At 40.5% G+C, this 21,367-nt stretch overlaps 1 protein-coding gene across 1 annotated transcript; it reads right to left on the bottom strand.

Moving 5' to 3' along the window:
• Nucleotides 1–5,944: 5,944 nt before the first annotated feature.
• Nucleotides 5,945–6,375, bottom strand: LOC147438435 (uncharacterized). Its single transcript, XM_086484513.1, has 2 exons — nt 6,135–6,375; nt 5,945–6,069 (listed from the first exon to the last, which is right to left on the bottom strand). The coding sequence occupies exons 1-2, from the start codon at nt 6,373–6,375 to the stop codon at nt 5,945–5,947; spliced, it is 366 nt and encodes a 121-aa protein (XP_086340639.1).
• Nucleotides 6,376–21,367: the final 14,992 nt, after the last annotated feature.

Here is a 21,367-nt window from a genome sequence, read left to right as displayed (position 1 = left end):
GTGATGGACATGATGAAACTTTGGTGCAAGATCATTGGAAGGATTTTTCTGCTTTGTTTCTTGGAGGCATAGAATGTTAGAACTTGTAAAATTCAAATCTTCTTTGATATGTTTGAGATATTTGTGACTAGAAACGATGTTCAATGATTGAATGATATGATGTGTGCGTTTGTATGCGAATGGAAATTTTGTCAAATACTCCCATTTGGCATCATTGTTGAGGTGGTCAAGCTTGTCAAGCACAATTTTGTCGACTTTGATTTGAGCTAGATGAATCGGATTGAGAATGTGGAGGTTTGATGGATCTTTGATGCGAGAAAGAGCTGTGTAAACCAATCCATGTGAGTTTATTGATGTTGGATCAAATGCTACTATGCTCATTGTCAAGCCTTGTGATCTATGGATAGTGGGTGCATTCGCTGCTTGTATTGGAAATTGAGTTCGAGAGACAGTGTTCAATGTATTTTTACCAACTTGAAATTCTTTTGTTGTTTGAAAAATTGGTGTCCACTAAGGGCCAATGGGAATCGTATTAAGGTGCTAGTTCACATGTCGTTGCTTGGAGCCTGTTGAGGAATCAAAAAACTCTATCCATGCAATAGGACTGTTAGCTCTACTGTCCACAAGATTCAGAATTCCATCTGCGCCATTCACAAGACCGTCGAAAATATCAATATTTCCACCACAAAGCTCGACAATCATTCCTGCTTTAAGATCCAACGTTGAGGACAAGCCTGCTGTGTTTTCTGGGTTTTTTGGAACAACAAGGTTTTTGGAGCAAGTTTTATGGTGGTTGTCTTTCGCATGGATTATGTATGCGTGACTAGGGAATTCCTAAAAAACAAGACGATTATGTGAGTCCTTCAAGTTATTGGTGAAGTATAAATGTGGTGTTGTCAATTTGTTAAAGATCTTGTTAGTATGGTTGGTATTCAAGAGCAACAAATCCTCGGTTGTGTGTTTTGCTTTGCGTATTCTATTGAGAATGGCAATGAAGTCATTATCTGATTGACGCATTGTCTTTGTGAGCTCGTGGCATTTTATATGGGTGAGCTAGAATGAAGGCGAGAGCAATTGTAGAGAATCCTGTGGCTCATTGAATATCCAATGATCTCGAACGGCGCTTGCTTGGCACAGGTCACCGTAGAAGATGACATTTAGACCACCAAATGGTTCCATGTGATTGTGCTTAATTGATCGCAGCCTTGTGTCTATGATACGCAAGAGTCTATTCCCAATCAAGGATGCCTCATTAAACACAACAAGCTTGAGGTTTCTATACAGTTGCGAGAGCTCGGAAATTCTCTCAGAAGAAAGAGAAACATTTGGTTGGAAGACAAGGGGCAAACGTAATGCTGAGTGAATCGTTGTCCCTCCAAGGTTGAAAGCTGCTTTTCCTGTATATGCCATTAACAATGTTGAGGGAAGAGGAATATCTAATTCAAGGGAGGTATTGTAGTGACGAATTAAGCCTTGCACGATTGCTTGCAAAGAGAAAGTTTTTCCCATTCCTGCACCACCAGTCAAAAAGAGATGGATTGGTTGAGTTGGTTGCAAGCGCTTCCTAATCATAATGTCGTCAAAAAGGGAACGTTGCTCGATGTTCAACTTGGACACAAGTGAGTGATACTCTTCGTTACATAATGCCAATTTTTGAAATGTTGGTAAGGATCTTGTAGTGGGCTTGCTTGGTTGAATATCAAGTGCCAACTCATATTTGTATGACTCGCCAGGCTTAAATCTTGAGGATGAGGGCAATGAGGCCGTGTTTGAGCTTGTTGCACGATGTTGTAGCTTACAATATTTTTGACGATTGCCATCTATAATTACATAGTTTGTGGTATATTTGTCTTTCCAACAATCAACACTTGTCTCAAAAGTTTTCTCATCGCCCGTAAATGGAAGGAACAATAAGCAAAGTTCATGGAAATGCCTCTCTACATCTTTCTCCAAAATGAAGTTAGCATATCGTATGACTCGAGGGTTCTTAGACTTGCGGGTGGAGCCACACACGCATCGGTAGTTGTTTGCATAATCAGCCAAACATATGTGTGCAAGGTTGTCTGGATGATGGGTATACTTGGTGACAATGTCGTCAAAGAAAATGTTAGAATCATCAGGATTCAAAGTATTCAATGCAGCTCTTCTTTTCAACAACAATGTGCGCTGGCTTTCAAAATCTGCATTGATGAACACAAATTGTCTTCTCGCACTATGTAAGGGCAATGAAAGAGAAATGTATGTGGCTTGTTGTGATGTCATGTCTTGTGTATTGATCAAAGCACTGCCAATTTTTCTCAACCGATCCAACATTGACACACTTGTCTTCTTGCAATCTTGCAATATATGCTTGATTGTTTTTCTTGTGGTCTAATCGTTTTTAGTCATGTATGATGTGCAATATGCAGCAGCGCCATGGCCATTGAATGTCAATGTTTGCATCCCATAGACTACACAACTCTTTGTTGAAATTATTTGTGTAAATGTCCTTGGATGTCTTTTCAAGAGTAGTGTTGGCTCTATGATGCTCACCGAAAGGGACTTAATGTACACTTCTTCAGTCATTCCCAAAGAGGTCAACCATTCATCATACGACGCTTCTAAATCATGTCCAAGAGCAAGCAATTGATCATCGATGCACTTTTTGCAAGCTAACAATACGTCTTTCTCTGTTTGTGCCACTGTGACTGGATATAGAATCATAGTTTCTCGAGAGGGTGGACGCGGAAAACCAAACCGACAAAACTTTTATGCTTTTTGCACGTTTCACGATGGTGGTAGGCTTGCACGCTTTTGAGAGACTCTTCTAACAAATCCTTGTCGGTAGCAATATGTGTGTCGATAAAATGTATTGATCATTATCCGGCACTACACCAAAGAGAGGTGCATCTTTTACCCAAAGCAATCCATGATCATGCTGACTTCCTCTATTTTGAAACTCGGTCACAAAAAAGTAATCGATCAACTCACCAAGGATGGCGTTGTTGCGTTTCAATTCTGTTTTAATTGCTTGAAATCTATGGACGTAGTATCGCGCTGTTGTTACATGATCAAACCGTACAAGTGCACGAATGAATGAGGCTTTGGCTGAGTAATCTGTTTCTTTAATATGAGGATTCAATGCACACAAACATTTTTTCAAAGGGCCCCATCTTTGCTCAGCACATGAAAATGTTACAAAGAAAGTCGGTTGGCCCAACTGACGAATCATTGCAAACACGTTTCTCTTAAGCTTCACCTTGTAATCGATTGAAGTGCGCAGCGATTGGAAGTCGTGGTACCCTAGCTCGGATGAAATTAGCTGCTCTATGTTAGTGCTAGCTTGAACATCTTTTGCTTGTAATTGCTTGCCACAAAGTTTTCCCTTGCGTAAGCGCACCCATATAAATCCAAGCACTTTCGCAATAATAATTTTCATTGTTTTAAAGAACAAATTTTCAATGTTGCTTGCAAATCGTCTATCCACATTTTTAAGCTCCCATTGTGCTACTTTTTGGTATTTTTTCTTCGCCAACAAATGATACTTTCTTCTCTGACCAAAAAACAATGTTGGGAATGACAACTCCTCACAAGATTCATCATCAAAAATGCTTAGAGGGCTGAATCCCTCACAAGGTGCTATACTTTCAACGTGTGAATTATGGTCCACAACCTGTTGAGCGGAGTAGATACCATGCACCAAAGTGTCCGTAGAATCATTCTCGTCTTGAAGATCTTCTTGGTGTGGACTGCGACACACATCTGCATGGATTGTGAAACTAGATGACCAAGACATATCGATAGAAACACCATGCTCAATGTACAAGGAAGTGCTCAACAGGTCAACCAAAGCTTGAAGTACACAAATTGGCCGCACAATGCCACTCAAGTAGGCATGATCATAATCAAGCTTGCGCTTAATTTCAACTAGAGTTGAAGCTTGATCACTGGAGAAGCATGGCAACACTCTTTGTACTCTTGACAAGTCTGCCATTACATTCACAATGCTTCCGCGTAAACCAAATTGACCTTCAAACTTGAGTTCTCGAATTTGTGCGAATGGTATACGTAAAGATACAAGAAGAATCTCTACTGAATTCAGCCTTTCCACACTAGATATTTTGACACTAAAAGTCATCTCTCTTCTCATGCAAAATAGTGGTTCCTCTTGTTTCTTCAATGCGACCTTGCACGGGTGACACACTCTAAGCACCTTATCGTCGACCACCATGATTGATTTTATTTTTTTAAGAAGCAATAACTCCACCTTTGACAGGCCATGCAAACTTTGACGAAACATAAGTGACCCACATGAAGCACAATCAAAAGAAGGGGTATCCTCGATTATCTTCACATATTGTGAAATTCTACTAGGTGAAACTGTAGAGATTCTTTGATGTGTTCGAGATGACTTGTACATATTGTAAATTTTGGTTATGACTTGCTTAAGGGTAAAGGTGTTGGGGTATAGACTCAAGAAAATAGATGCAACTTGCTGAACAGCAACATTATGGGTGTCAATGAGTGTAGCTAGAGACAAGGTAGCCTCTTTAGTCCATACACATCGTTTACGTTTAGGACGGTCAAAACCACCAGGAAACCATAAAAATTCACCATGCAAACTCAACACAACCAACGATGGCAAAGTGGAAGAAAATCGACAGTCATGCGTAGCAAAGGAGCGAGCTTCACGTATAGTCTCACCTTGGTAGAAGTAAAGTTTACACGCAACAGAAAACATATTGCACATTATACCAACCAAGTGTACGCTCAACATCAATGAGGATTGGCGACTAGACAAGAGAGAGATTATAAATTCTCTTTGATCAAAAGAGTGCGATTGAAGACTTATGATCCAAGGCTGCACCCAAATTTTCAAAATGTCTTCATTTCTTAATGATATTTGATCCACAATAACATCCACGACTTTGGCAGGTAACACAGGTTGCTTATTGATTGTAGATTGTCTTCCACAAGAGTAGCAAAATAGGTTGCTAGCTTGGCGGCTTACATTCAAACCTTTGCACGTGCCACAAGAAAACTCCACATCCAAGCTGTTCACACTAACAATCTCCAAAGTTCCAAACACCTACCAATTTCACATTTTACAATGAGAATTATAACAATTTTTATTTGATATGCAGTAAAAGTTTACCTTCTTCCCAAAGCCTAAATTCGAGACTTGTTTCTGCAAGTATTCTTGAAAGACATCAGCCAACGAAGGAGGCAATGGACACAAGATTGTAGCATCGACGACACTTAGAGTGTTTGATAGGTGCTTGAAGACATTAATGTTACGAGCAACACAAGTGAAGAATCCCTTTTCTTTGACGTCGTGGACCATAAGTTGATAGTCGAGGTGCCGTGTTGGGACAAAGAGAAGTTGACATACACACAAACCAAAAGGATACACAAAACTATCTAAAAGGCTTGTTAAAACTTACACTAGCTCGATCGCTTGTTGACGGCCCATCAGCAATAGTCAATCGAAAACTAGGAGTGCCATCACTTTGAGTTGCATTCTCTATTTTGACGACAATGAATGCAACAGCCGACATCGACTCGTTAGCATTAGAAGCTTGGGCCAATGGCTCTTTGATCTTTTGTTGAGGATAAAGGTAGAGGCAGCACTCAAAAGGCTCCGCCTTAATAACCAAAGTAGTTGCATCTGCATACAGAGCCCACAAGCAAGTACCACCGTCTTTTGCAACATCCCTTTTTACACATGCCCCCTCGATGCGCACGTAATCATGGACAACAAACGCCTTGATAAACTCTGAGAGATATATCTCAGTCACAACAAAAGTCACAGTATGGCGAGATTCTCTGTCAAGGAGGTCTACACGCATGTATCTACCATAGTTAGACTTGGGTATTTTATAAGTACCATACTTACAGAGCACTTTGCCTTCGAAGGCAAATCTAAAATTTGCAGTCTCTGACAAGTCGGAGATCACTAAGTTTCTTAGGAAGGGGTTATGGCCAACTGAGAAGTGAAAGATTCAGCATTAGGCTCGTCTTTCTCTTCACATATATTTTTTATCAGAGGTGACGAGAATGAGGTATCTGCCAAGCACCTAGACGCTTTACCTAAAAACAACCATTGATGTAAGTAATATACTCTATCGAATCAATAGGGTAACAGCAAGCATTACCTCTAATTGCAAGAAATGCCTTTTTAATAGCCGAAGAAGAGGCTTTATTCAACTTTCCTCTTGGGCTAAGCTTTTTGCTATGCGGAGAAGGTTCTGAAGATTGATTGAGGCTTCGAGCCAAAGGTGAAAAATCAGCAGCAGTGTTATACTTCTTATTGTCACGAATTTTTTTTTGCAAAGAAGGTGCTTCTACACGCTCGGGCTCATAGAGTGCATCATCAAAACTAATATCTACAAACATATGCTCATGTCAATGCTCAAGATCAGATGCTCAAAGTAAACATAGCTCAAGTAAAATCTAGATAACGTACTCACCATTCATGGGAGTATCCATTGTATTAGGTATGTAAAGCTAGAATTGCAAGCAACTATGAGCAATAAGAGCTTAGGCTTCAGGAATAGCATATGTACATGGTGCTAGAGATAGTTGTTTATATAGGAGCTGTGAGAGAAGCAGTGGAGAGCAATGAGATGTGTTTCTATGATGAGAGCCAATGCCTCACGTTCAGCATAGAAACCAAAGCAGAGAGATTGCAAAAAGATGTTGCAATATCTTTTCATAAATGAGAGGTATCATTTCACGTTTTCAAAAGTAAAAGCACGTTTTTTGAGGGCGACAGTAATGACAGTAAGTACTATTTTTCTTTTCTTTTTTTAAAGTGAGTTAAACATCTCACAATAAATCAAAATAAAATAACCTAAATTATAGTTAACAAATATCTAATAGGATAGTGCATTTGTCATGGGCGACATGTTTTTTTCAATAGATTTAAATATAATCAAAAGATTTAAAAAAATTAATTTTAGGCTTATTTTAAATATTAAAATATCTTGACTCCATTAACCTAGCACAATACAAAGTCCTAATCCTTTTAATAAGGGTAGAACATGTTTCTCAAAAATAATATAAACCTATCCACTTTATAATATTAAAATTAAGTTTGTGTGCAATGATATCTTCTTTATTTTGATAAATATTAAGTGGAAAATAATGACAACTAAAGAGTTTTTTTGCTTAGAGATTCTATCCTAAGTTTGGATAAAAATTAGGAACAAACCAAAATTCAAAAGAGATTGTCAAATAAACTTATCCGCGAGTACAATCAAATTCCTCATTGTTGTTTTATCTTTCCCTATCCCATAAGCTCAGAACAGAACACCCAACAACATAAAGGACGTGAATCCATAGTTGGGTATATAGTCATCATCTCAGCTTATCCCGTAGAAGAGTACCATTCGTTTTATGCTCAGTATTTTTTTTTAATCTCTATTCATCTAGAGATGAATAGAAAATGAGTAGACATCATCGCAAAAAATCCCCGATAAACTGAGAGCAAGTCTTAGATAAAAAGCTCTACTGCTTTGCCTGTGGAGGCATTACAAAAATACTCAAGGACAAAAATTGACACGTACTACATACAAAGAGTGAATAATATAGAAAACCATAACCAATCTTAAGCATCAAAGATGCTATCACGAAAGTCTAAAAGACAAATTCATATATTGTTCCAAGATGTGCCTTGCGAAACTAAGGAGATCAAAGTAGCAAAACATTCTTGAAGTACTTATAAGCTTTTCCTCACTCAGCTTAAAGAGGAAAAAGTGATGGATATTAGCCCCATCAGTGAACGTCAACAAGTGCATACAAGGAGCAGCCTTGAGCTTCTTCAGTAGCCACAAACCAGAATTAAACATGGTGTTACAGCTGTACAACTAAATAGGCTGAGGGCTTGAGATCGACAGATATGTGTGTATCTACTCGAGAAAAGCTTTCATCAATGGATCTGCAAAGTCACAGACAGATGGTATCATAGATAACAAGGATAAACAAAATCATGTACTCTTAACAGTTTATCCCCTTGCGTCACGATCAGACGATTGAACCCGTTTACTACAATAACCAAATAAATACAGAAAAGGAAGCAAAGCCAAAGCTATCTAGCCACAGTCGATATTGAAAACCTCAAGATTATTGAACCTCGACACAGTCTGAAGCAAACATTTAGTTAAATTAACCTCCAATGCTAATGCTTGCACTGCCTCTCGGCCCCTCTCAGCAACTGCTTGCAGCCCCGTCACAAAACCACGTCAATCTACCACTGCCCTGCAATCCGGTACAATATCATACACAAAATACAAATGCAAGGCAAGATAGATAAGTTCAAATGTTTGTAAAAATAAATACAAACCTCTGCAAAAGTACTGCGAGTCAAACACAGAAGAACTGCAGCAGCGCCGGCGAATAAGAGCACAGATTAGTCATCACCCTATGGAAGCGGCGGGAAGCAAGGCGTGATCGGCGAGCAAAGAAGCACGCAGACGCCGGCAGGTAAAGGCACCGGGGCTGATGCCGAAGCTAACATTAATGTTTGCACTACCTCTCGGCCCATCTCAGCAACTGCTTGCAGCCCCGTCGCAACTAGCCCACGTCGATCTACCACTGCCCTGCAATCCGGTACAGTTTCATACACAAAATTATATGCAAGGCAAGATACATAAGTTCAAATGTTTGTAAAGATATACAAAACTCTGTAAAAGTGTTGCGAGTCAAACATAGAATACCTGCAGCACCGCCGACGAATAACAGAAGAACTGTAGCAGCATGGGTGAACACCATCACCCTGTGGAAGCGGCGAGAAGCAAGGACCGATGGGCGAGCAGAGAAACACGCAGACGCCAACAGAAAAAGGCATCGGGGTTGACGCCGAGTAGATCCGTCTTGAAGATCTGATACAAGAAAAAACGAAATATGCCAAAGCACAGTGAGAGAGAGAGAGAGAGAGAGAGAGAGAGAGAGAGAGAGAGAGAGAGAGAGAGAGAGAGAAGAGAGAGAGAGAGAGAGAGAGAGAGAGAGAGGGAGAGAGTGGGAGGAATCCGACCTTTAAGCTCTATGGGAGCGAGTGACTGCAGAACTTTGCCCGGCAAAGCACTCCGAGGCTCATTGCCTTGAAGGGAGCAACCCTGTCGAGCTCGCCATCCCTCAGCGGCTGAGACTGCAGACGACGAAGAAACGCTTAATGTCCAAATGATAAGCTCCCCTTGAAAACCTAGATGGCGTGCTTTATCACTCCCTTTAAAAACCATCATAACCCAATAAAAATCCTACACGTCGGCCTTACCTCTACCAACCACCTAGGATACCCATTCCCAACCACTTTAATCATGCCACAAAGCGGTGCTTGATAAAAAACCACAAAATAAACATAAAACAAACAAAAAACATTTTAGTCAGCAAAAAGAGAAGTGATTTCTATAGCCTTTGCCCTTTGGGCAGGCCAAAAAGAAGAGAGAGAGAGAGAGAGACAGTCTTAAAAGGAAAAATCCTTTCTCAAGGATCTGCGTCGGCGCAGATCCCTTGAGGGAGTTCTTTTTTCTTTTAAAACTCTCTCTTTCCTTTTTATTCAACTCATTACCAAGAATCTTCATGGATTCCACTTGAGTCATTGCATTAGAAAGTAAGCTCACTTTCTTAAAGTGATCTAAGCGAGCAAACTCTCAATGTCGATGTCGGTATAACTTATCTTGCTTCCTCGTCCAGCCTGTCGTAACCACAAGGCTCCCATATCTTTATATATATATATGTATATATATATAATCTATTGATACTTGCCACTACTACCGGAGTTTGTCATGCCCAACTCTGTTTTTCTTTCCTCTTATGAACGTGCTCAGGGTCTCCCATCCACGTGCATTGTTGTTTCATTTCCACGCCAGCCTCTTCCTTTTCATTTGCTTACCCTCATCTACTTCTTTTTGTGTTTTCATTTTCACCATCTTTTCCTTTCCCTCTTTCTCTCACCTCCACGTGCTGCTTCACCCATTTTCCCCTTCAAATCCATGGAAGGTAGATTCTCTTACAATCCCCCCTCAAAAGAACATTGTGACACCTTTTTACATTACCCAACATCTCGAGAGATGCCATTGGAGGTGTCACACTTTGGCAAAGATTTTTAAAACCCTCAAATTCAGGCACCGCGAAAGAGCTTATTGTAGGCAGCTTCCTTGTCCACCCACGTGAGTAGCATTTTGTGTTGCATAACATTGCTACTTTGCAGAAAAAAGATCCTTATGCCGTCTCCTTCTCAGTCCATGCGGCCCTGTCTATTTCTCCTATCTTGTTGCCCCGCACCCAAGTGGAGGTCTTCCTTGCTACGTACCTTACCCTTTTCTAGTTCCCTTTCTTCGTTTCTCTTTTCTTTCTCCAAGGCATGAATGACTCTACCTTAGATCGTATTGACCTACTATTTATTGGTCTTGCAAAAGCCTCACAAATCTCATGATTGTAGTTTATTTAACAAGTCTAGTAGTTTATTTATGGTCTAACTTAGATAGTTACTAAGAAACGACAGATATTCTTGTATGAGTTCCGAATAAATCAATTTCACAAACATACAAAAGATAAACTCATGGGCTCTTTCATCTAACCCAAGCACTTGAAGAAACACATAATATAAATGCTTTGGTATATATCCAAGCTTCTTACTTTCTCGCTTTTAAAAATCCTCGCATGTGCACCGTGGAAAATAGACAATGTGAATGAATAAGTTACCCCTTTCGCCAATAAGATCTCTAAATTAACTTAGAATATATGTGACTCATTACATACAATGATTGCTTCTTTTACCAATTCTATTGACATAGTCCTTCCCAAGTCAATCCTGCATTGGAACTCTTTGGTCAACTTACCTTACCCTTTTGATATTTTGGGCGAAAAGCACTAGGTGTTTTGCTTGGAGTATGAGTATCCTTGCCAGTTTTCAAACCCTTTGATGTGTCAAGAAGCACAAATCCACCAGCTTGTAGATGCTCTGCTTCTGACAAATTCAATGTTGTTCCCTCTGCCACGGGCAATACTCCGGGTGCTAGTCCAGGAGGTCCCACAACCATCTCATGGACACTCCATGTATGCATGTTACTGGAATTGCAAAACCGAATAAATCCCTCTCTAATTCCACTTGGGTTTGAGTTTGAACTGGGATAGTACCGACGTCCCCAAAAGCAAGGTGTTGGAACTCCATTCTTTACACCAAAAGAATTCTCATTTATGAACCGGCCGCATCAATTTCTCTGATCACCAACAACTCCAAAGCATGTGACCTTGGACCCTGGCTCTATTCGTCTTATTTCCCACATACTCTTGGATAGTCTCATCTCAGGCCAAGCATTGATTATATCATGAGCTTCATCTCTTCGCTGTCAAGAACTACCAATATCAACGGTTTTTGTGACAAATTCAGGCCTATGGCTGTCCTCATCAAGTTGCACTTCTGCATCAACAAAGACTGGTCTTTTTTTTCTAATGCTCTTCTCTCTTGTGGGAATTCTATTCATTTCACGACTATTGAAACCCATTTCCTCCATAGAAACATTAGCATAATCAGCTAGTTTTTTTGTAGTTGAAGCACTAGAAGTACGATGCTTAAAGCGCTCTGCCAAGTTTTCTAAGCCTGGTCCAACAAATGTACGAACACCTTTAAGATAGGAATTATATCTCACACTTTGTAGTACTTCCATTGACATGTCCACACCAGCTGCCTCGTACAAGTTGAGATTTTCCTTATAGCCAACAGAAGCTCACATGCTTGCATGCTTTGTCTCTTATAGATTTGTATTAGGGATAAATATACCAGATTCATCTTGGGACACAAATCTTCCCCCCCAATGCGACACTCTTACATCCCACCAAGCCAACCATGTTTCTAAACATAGAATCTCATCATGAATAGCATGACCAATGTTCCAAAAGCAACGTAGCTCCCCCTTTCAAATGTCAGCTTGATTCTCTGAAGGAGCACATCTCCACTTGTAGCATAATATTATGTGTTCTTCTTGAGACGAAGGGCGAATACACTTGGTTGTGTGTCGTATCATGGATTGCTCCCAATGAAAAGCACATGATCTTTCTTTGCCAGGTGTGACGTTTTTGGCACCTCCAAAATAAACTGTGTGAACTGCAATCCAATTAGCATTAGCTTCATTTTCCATAAAGCCTCTTAACTCTAGCTTTTCAAAGCCTTCAAGGCTCGACAACTTTATTAAGAATTTTCCAAAATTCAATTTGAGCAAACTTGTTCTCAACAGTAAACTCACAAGTAGCAATGGTCATTAACTCTCACACAAATGGATCATAGACATGTGCAGACATGGTTGGCCATCCATTAACACGGTGAACATGATCAAAATGGCTCCACATACTTTAAGCTTCCCGTATGGCCTCATTCTATTAACTAAGTCAACCCCACTACCAAGACGTTTCACAGACATCTTGAAAACATGTGGTTGTTGATCTCTCCCAATTTGTTCTGGAAAAAGAACACTTTGTATGTAAGGATATCTGCTTTTACTCTTAAGGTCAAGAACAACCTCCAAGCCTTTAGCAGAAATGTTCTTTGCTTTCTTTGCAATCGTTAATGTTCTTTCAATTCTTCGTTTTTTTGATAATGGGGTGATTGTATCCAAAAAGGCGGCAAATTCATCATCACCTATCTCATTTGAGACAGATTCACCTTCAACAACTAATTTTTCAAAAATAATGTCCTGAGTTGTCACGCGCTCCAATTGCTTTGGAGTTCTGAATGGTTCTAAAGTAGCATGTTTCTTCAATAGTGCATCAATTTCAACCTCTGATGCTCTACATTTTCCTTCTCGACAAGGATGTTTGTGCTCCCCCAAATGAAGAACACATCTGGTGGCAAATAATTTATCTCTTGGCAAACAGTAGTAGATAACAGCAAGACAAATGGCGACACATTCTGGCGCCTGAGAGCGATGCATACAACTTAAAGCTCCATATTCATGAGATACTAGCCCACATGGTGGAGATTTCAATAATTGAATTTAACACTACAAGAGGTTATGTGCACTTGTGACGCTTTTAGCGACAGAAATACATTGGGTTTTTATACTCCCCGGCATCGCTAAGACCGTTGCTACGGGAACGTCGCTATATGCGTCGCTATATAGTGATGCTTATAGCGATGCAGATAGCAACGTTTACAGGCTTCCTATAGTGACTCTCATAGCCACGTTATAGAGCCTTATATAGCAACACTTATAGAGACGTCCGAGAGTAAAACATTTTGGGTGGCAGGGCATTGAATGCCCTGTCACCCATCAACCATATTGAATGTTTCAATAATAGAGTAAACCTAAATGAATCCAAGATAAGCCCAGATTCACCTTTGAAAGAAAATGCAAGGTATAGACCCAAAGTAGTCACCCACAAGACAATATAACCATTAACTCCATCATGCATAGTATTGTTTGCAGAATAAAGATACAAAATTGACAAAAGTAAATTGATGACAATTATACACATCATAGGCAAAATCACTTGATTGTTAAGCTTTGCAAATGTAATAGTTACAACATAATTGTCATTATTGAGAAAATACATGGTTTTCCAATAGTTACAAAAAGACGTATACATGCCATCTCAATATACAATCTATGAAAAAAGGAAATTAATGTTATCTAGCTACGGCTACGGCTCGACTGACGTCGTCTAATCAGACATCTCATCGCGTCCAAGCGATGTATCTGTCGGATTTTGTAGAAAAAAACAATAAGACGTACTTTCTGTAAGTATAAACATATAATTACAAAACAATTTATTTTCTTAGCTTATCATTAAAATACAACAAATGTAAAAGAGTAAAGTGAAATACTAACCATGCCGCCGTGAGAACTCAGAATGTCCCTCAGGGTGTTTAAGCCCTTTCTACTTGCGTACTTGTGCTTATACGGTGTGAGGTCACGTCTTGTCACTGTTCAAAACATACAAAGAATCCATTATCTTAGAATTTAAAAGTACAAATAGATGTAACTATCAAACCTAAAGAGCAATGCAAAAACACTTACAAAATTGGCCTCAAACCCACCCGCCGCTACGCAAGTGGTGCGAGCTCCCTGCCTCTACTTGCGCTTTGGCTGCCTCCTTTTGTTGCTTCCACTTGTCAAGATTCTCGCATGGTGCTTGCTTTGAATTCTTCCAATCTTCTTTGGCCAGCCAATCTGGTCTAGTCCACCCATGCTTTATTGATTTTGTACTTCAAAATGCTTTGTGCTTGCAGTATTTACGCATTCGAACCTTCATCAGGCCTTCATTGAAGTGCTCAATATCCCGACTTACACGGGAAACTCGTCATGCAGCATGCTAATGACTCTGTCTTTTAATTCACTTGGCACTTCACTCCAATTGTTTAGTATGTAGTGTCTAAACACTTGAGAGAAAAGACAGCGCATGCGCAAGATCACGTTCTTGCCTTCGTCATCCAAGATGATGCTGCCGTTGATGTCGACCAAGTATGACAAGCCCTCTCGCCTGTGACACGTAAACCTAGGTGTCTTGGCAAGGGTCTCTAGCAGCGTCTCGATGGGGGTACGGACGTCAGGTGTCTCCACTAGAGTCTGGGGCCCCGAAGCAAGGAGTGTCAATTGGGGTGACTCCCGGAGGAGTAGCTGGAGTAAATGGCGATGCCGTGGTTGGTGTGGGGGTGGGCAAAGAAGGGGAAGGTAAGGAGCCTCGTCGAACACGAGGTGGTGTCGAGGCATCGGCAACGGCATCCCACACCAACCGCCACTGCCACCACTAGAGCGTCGGTGCCTAGACGAGTGTGAAGATCGTCTCATAGACATCAATGCTTCGGAGCATGCTGAATGCTCCCAAACAGAGGGAGACGCTGAAGGAGTGGAACGATGTGATGATGCTCCAGAGCGATGATGGTCCTCGTACCACCTCCTCTGGTGGGGTGACAAAGAAGAAAGAAACTCGTCATCATCCATACCTGCATTAAACACACGAATATTTAATCTTAATATTGAATGGAGAAGAAAACATGGACAAATTATAATCTATACTATAGATAATAGGGAGAGGGATTCCTGTGTAGAGAGATTCCTGTGAAGTTCTTGTGAATTTATCTCATGTGTTCATTCTGCGTATCTTGTAAAAGAATGAAATTTGTACTACAATGGAGACTAAGGCTGCAATCACAAAGGAGGTGATCCGTCCCTGCTCATAGATGTTGCTCGTCCCTCCACTAGATCTAGTGGAGGGACGAGCAGCATCTATGAGTAGGGATAGAGCACCTCTTTCGCTATTACAGCCTCAGTCTCCATCGCACTCAGAGCGCAGTGCTACGTCAGCGTATCAAACTTTCACGACACATCAAGGAGTGTCCCTACTTGTGAGAACATACCTGGAGCATACTTGGAGTGGCCGTATTTAAATTTCTCAAGTATAGCATATAGACAGGAATGGAGAACAAAAAGCCACGTGAATACAATGTATATTATAAAACAAAGCAAAATTGTTCAAATAGAATGTTTATGGCTTTAAGAGGTCTCTCTCTCATCCTCGCATAGCTCAGCATAACTCCCTATGTCTATATAGAGCTCTCCGTTTAGGCAAATGTTCGCCATTTCATTTTGTAGATCCTCTGCATGCACCCCATAGAGAGTAGTAGCTTGATGCTCATCTGGCACCACCTCAACGGCTTCTGATTGAGCATCTTCTTTGATCTCCTCCATTGATGCCGCTGTGATTGGCACATGGTAGCCCTCATACGTCCGTGCACTACGAGGGGCTACCTCTATGACGTACCACCAGTTTGATGCAGACTTTGTAGAATGAAATATCACCTGTCAGAGCCATATAACTTACATGAGAGCTTCCAAGCACATAACTTCTAAAATTGGATGTTAACTATTTACATGCTTACTTGTTCACAATGCTCGGGTAGTACGAAAGTGTCTCTTAGGTCGGTCCATTTTTCAGTTGAATCCACCTCAAGGAAACCAGACTCTCCTTTGCACACAGTAGTGTTGCGACCCTCCATGTTTATCTTGAACCATTGCACGTCAAACAAGTCGACAAAAGATCCTCTATAATCAAACCTCAAAATCTCTTGTAGCGTGCTGAAGTAAGTGAGTTCCGCCACCACAAGATATGCATCAGAGGACCGTCGTCGACTAGATTGTTCAAATTTTTCCATGATTCCACAATCTTGAGTAAAACGCTTTTTGTCGATCCGCACCATCCTAAAATGTCGACCTTTATACCATGCTGTTGTGTATGACTTATACTACAACCAACAAAGATTATGAGTGGCCGTTCAAACATCTAGAGAGTCGCTAGTCGTACATTGCAAACTTACCTTACCAAGAGTACTCCCACTCCTCCTCAGTCACTTCTTCATCGCACTGTTGTGCGCTTTCCAATTGGTTGTGCAACCATCTTAAGCTCATGAATGTTGGTAGGCTCTCCAGACCCACCAGATAATGCATCGACGGTCGTCTTCCCCGTCTCCACTCGATTCGTGCCCTTTGTCCTTCTTGCTTTGCATCCTCGTATTGTCTGGATTGTGATGCATGAAAAATTGGTTGATTTTAGCCTCTAGATCTTTTGTCATCTTCTTCTCAACACCGAGATTACACATGACAATCCCAGATATGCGCTCATCATCTATGGTTCATCATAGCGTGTCCCGGGATTTATCAAATCCGTCTAGCCCACTCTCCAATGTAAACTAGGGACTCTAATACCAGCCAATCTTCTGCCATGCTACCCTCTGGACGTGCCTTCTGATGCACATATCCCTTGGGCGTTTTCATGAAACGTTCTAAAAAGAAAATCCATCTGGAATGTATTGTGCCAACTATTTCCATCTCATCAACTATGTGAACAAGAAGATGCACCTGAATGGTTAGCATGGTAGTAGGAAAGTGTTTCTCAAACATGCACACAACCTCCACAGCGTTTAGTTTGGCGAATGCTATGGAGTCTACTTTGATCTCCTTTTGTGAGATCCATTTCACCAACTTTGCAAGTTTATAGGTTGTGTTACGGACGTTACGAGACAAAAATCCCTCAATGGCCACCGGTAAAATAAACTGCAAAACACAAATTTGTTACACAATTCCCACTATGATATATTCCACTTCAAACATACGTGACACATTTTATGCCAGTCGTGTGACTTCAAACCGGTAAGCTTCCCTTCTTTAGTGAAACACGTTCAGAGCGAGTGCATTACGCGAGTGGGGGTCCGCACAGATTGAATGGTATCTTTTACTTTGCATTCTTGGGGTCCTATCAAAATCCATGGCGCTTTAGGGAGTTTTATCGATTCATCATATGCTGTCTACGGCCAATATTTCTCCATACGATCCACATTTCTAAGGTCAACCCTGGCTCCCAAAGTATCTTTCTTGCTGGTCAGATGGTCCCACAGCAAATTACCCACATTCTTGAATATGTGCATTGGATCGAGCAAGTTATTGATAATGAGTATGGGCCAATATGTTCACTCGTACCATAGAGAGAGTCTCTTCATCTCTAGGGCAAATTGTCATCATACATCTCCTTCTGCTCTAACCATGCTTGTGTAGACATCCTCGGTGGCTCTCTTCCCAAAAAGTTGCGTAAATCATGATTCTCTGGAAGATACGCTTGATGATCTTCGTAGATTCGCTTCTTCAATGAGGACGTCCGACGTGCATTAAGTCTAGGTCTACATGTGACACATGCTTTGTATCCGCTTGTTTGAAGCCCTGCAGTATACACATGACAATAGATAAGCTTAAGAAAAACCAAGATTTACAGTGTTTGGGTTTGATTGTAAATCACCTGAGCATTCTATTAGTCCGGGATAGTCATGCATGGTCCACATTAGAATGCCTCTGATCAAAGCATTCCGTCGACCTGTGTGTCAGCTCATATCCACCACTTCTATGCCAATCCATAATTGTGGTAGCTCTTCCAGTAGTGGACGAAGATACACATCCATATTCTTCACTTTATATCGCCTCGGCACAATCAAGCTTAGCCACAAGTGCCCCTTCTTGGTAGTCAACCACGGGGGAATGTTGTAGTTGACAATGACAACGGGCCATACACTGTAAGTTGTTGATCTCTGACCAAATGGATTTACGCCATCCATAGCCAGGCCTATGCACAAATTTTGAGCTTCCCTGGCAAAATCCGGCCATGAATCGTCTATATGTTTCCAAGCTGCACAATCTGTACGAATCCGTAACACACCATCCAAAGATCTATTCTCCTTGTGCCATGATGCTAGGGCGGCCATGGACTTACATTGGAAGGAATGCTTGATTTGAGGAAGTAGAGAAAAATGTTGCAAAACCTTTTGTGGAATTTTTTTTCCGTGGAGAGCTACTTGATATCTCTCGGAATCGCATTTCGGACACTTCTCCATGTCTATGTATTTCCCTCTGAAAAGAATGCAGTCGTTAGGACAAGCGTGAATCAAATTGTAATCCATCCCCAAGTTTTGCAAGACCTTTCTTGCTTCCTCTCTGGAACCTGGCATCACATTATCAGCTGGCAGTATGTGCTCTTTGAGCAATCTACACAGTAAAAAAAATGCGGTACACTTGTGTAAGTAATCTATCAGATCATTATACATCTAGAGTTTTTTATTGAAGTAAACACATTGTAATAGATCACCTAAAAAGTGTTGTGATGCTAGTGTCACTCCATTCAAACTTTGCCTGCATGTTGAGAAGAACCAGGAGCGCCTTCAATCTAGACACACGTGCTCCATCATACAATGGCGTATCGGCTTCACTTTTCATATCATCATAGATAAGCCTTTCTGAATCCTTGATCCTCTCGATCATTTCATTGATCTCGGGCTCAAACATTGCCTCATTGGGAATGTGATCTACATAATCATCCTCCGAGTGGTCAGAGGCTACATCTTGTGGCCTCACGTATATTGCTTGACTAAAGCACCCGCGAACACGTTTATTGGGTTGCAAGATTGCTTCTAGTTGGCCAGTGTCAGAGTCCGACGAGTTATAATTGACAACAATTTGATCTATATTAGATGGATCAAACTCGCCAAATTCGCGAACGTGCTGCAAAGAAACGCGTCTTGTCCGTCGCACAGCATGCTTGCATTGATTACAAGGACATAAGATCCTTGCTGAGAGATAGGTGTTTCGGTTGGACGGCCCCACATCCTCATCACTACTCATAATGAATGTAAAAACCTTATATCCTGGACATAAATTTAATCTTCTATTGGCATCCTCCGTCCTCTCTCTCTCTCTCTCTCTCTCTCTCTCTCTCTCTCTCTCTCTCTCTCTCTCGCTCTCTCTCTCTCTCTCTTCCCACTGTAAACTACCTCACATTCTCTAGTCATGTATGATCCCCGTACACCTTGGTCTAGAGGTGCACGGAGATCAGAACCACCGGGTTATAATCTCGTCTTTATTGGTCAAGCCTATATTTGTGGGTACGAGAAATCTACACACCCACATCTACATGATAGTGCATGTAGTGGACAAAACCCCTTTGCCTCTTCTCTAGCTGGAGCAATTCATAGCATCTTAACATCTCTTCACAGTAGATCCTTGTTCGAGGGATTACTTCGCACATTACATGTTGGCCTCCAATCTGAGTATCATGTCGTTGAAAGCTTTCCAACTTAAGGTCACATCCGTAGAGAGGAAGAGAGGGATCACCGTTCGCCTAACTTTAATTTTTTTTCGTAATCCCAAAGGTAGACTTTAATATAAAAACTAAATCCAAAATCTAATCTTAAATCTAACCTAATTGAACATATGGTGATTCTGAGCTAATTGAACATGGTTAGTGGGTGAGTTAATAGATGTCATATTTTGATGGGAATATACATATTTTTGTGTAACTAGTTTTTGCTCTTTGGGCAAAGCCTTCATTGACATGCCCTAAAATCTAACATAAATCTAATCTAATCTTAAATCTAACATAAATCTAGATCTAATCTAGTCGATCTTAAACTCAACATAAACATAAATCTAATCTAATTTTAAATCTAACCTAAACCTAAATGTAATCTAACTTAAATCTAAATCTAATTTAATCTTAAATCTAAATCTAACATAATCTTAAACTCAACATAAACCTAAATCTAATCCAATCTTAAACCTAAACCTAATTGTAATCCAACTTAAATCTAACCTAACTAATCTTAAATCTTACCCTAATTTAAATTTAATGTAAATCTAAATCTAACATAATCTTAAACTCAACATAAACATAAATCTAACATAAACCTAAATGTAATCTAACCCAATATTAAATCTAATATAAATCTTAACCTAATCTTAAATCTGATCTAATTTTAAATTTAGCGTAAATTTTAAATATAAGTTAAATGTATAATCTAACTTAATTTTAGATTTTAATTTAACTTAGTTTTAATTAAATGTAATTTTAAATCTAACCTAACCCTAAATCTTAATATAACATTTTATTTCATATTTTTCTCTACTTTTTTAATCTATCTCTCTCTCTCTCTCTTTGTTTTCTTCTCTTACCTCTCTCTTTCCGTCTTCTCCCCCTCTCTTTCTCTTTGGTTTATTTCTCTCTCTCTCTCTCTCTCTCTCTCTCTCTCTCTCTCTCTCTCTCTCGGCTTTATATCTCTCTCTCTCTCATTATCTCTCTTTACTTTCTCTCTCTCTCTCTCTCTCTCTCTCTCTCTCGTGTGTGTGTGAGAGAGAGAGAGAGAGGGAAGGAGAGAGAGAGAAAGAGGGGAAGGGAACATGAGAGAGAGGAGAGGGAAGGAGCATACCTGGCTCTCCTTCCTTTCCTCGTGTGTGTGTGTGTGTGTGTGTGTGTGTGTGTGTGGAGAAGAAAGAGAGAGAGGGGGAGAGCGCGGGTTACCTCTTTCTCTTGAACGTCGAAACTCAGATCTGAGATCTAAGTTTCTGGCACTCTCGGTTTATTTTTTACTCCTGTCAGCGTCGCTATGAGCGTCGCTATGTAACAAAGACAATAGCGACGCCGTGGATTTTCACTTTTGAGTGTTGCACTGCGAGCGTCGCTAATGTGAAGTACCTCTTGTAGTGCTTTCCAGTGAACTTCATTACATATCCTTGGCCCAATGTAGTATGGACAGTCAACATTTATATATCTCAGATGTCCAGAACACCTACTGAATCTGACAACACTTGTACATGAATTTGAACTACAAGTGACATATTCTGTCCATAAATGACTATCATGTTGTTGTTCCATCCCTGCCATTCCAGATGAGTCTCCAAGAGCCGAGAGCTCAAACCCGACATATCCATCATAGTCAAAATGTAGCTCCTTTACTTTCAGCATCTCTCCAATCTAACTTAGTGATTGAAGTAAACTACTTTGTTTAGGGAAAGCCTTGATCATTTCAACTGCATTTTTTATGGGTTTTGAGGCTTCATATAGTTCTAAGTCTAGGCGG

The sequence above is a fragment of the Adiantum capillus-veneris genome, chromosome 16 (genome assembly GCF_014529385.1).
Source record: "Adiantum capillus-veneris isolate H3 chromosome 16, ASM1452938v2, whole genome shotgun sequence".
In the NCBI taxonomy this organism is placed as follows: domain Eukaryota; kingdom Viridiplantae; phylum Streptophyta; class Polypodiopsida; order Polypodiales; family Pteridaceae; genus Adiantum; species Adiantum capillus-veneris.
The sequence above is the reverse complement of the archived record's forward strand: the minus strand, read 5'-3'. Positions and strand labels throughout refer to the sequence as shown.

Bases quoted from the DNA above. Each gene is read 5' to 3' on its own strand.
- LOC147438435 (XM_086484513.1), bottom strand. From the start codon at position 6,375: ATGTTTGTAGATATTAGTTTTGATGATGCACTCTATGAGCCCGAGCGT. The intron at 6,070-6,134 runs GTAATGCTTGCT...GGTTGTTTTTAG, and splicing joins GGCATTTCTTGCAATTAGAG to GTAAAGCGTCTAGGTGCTTG.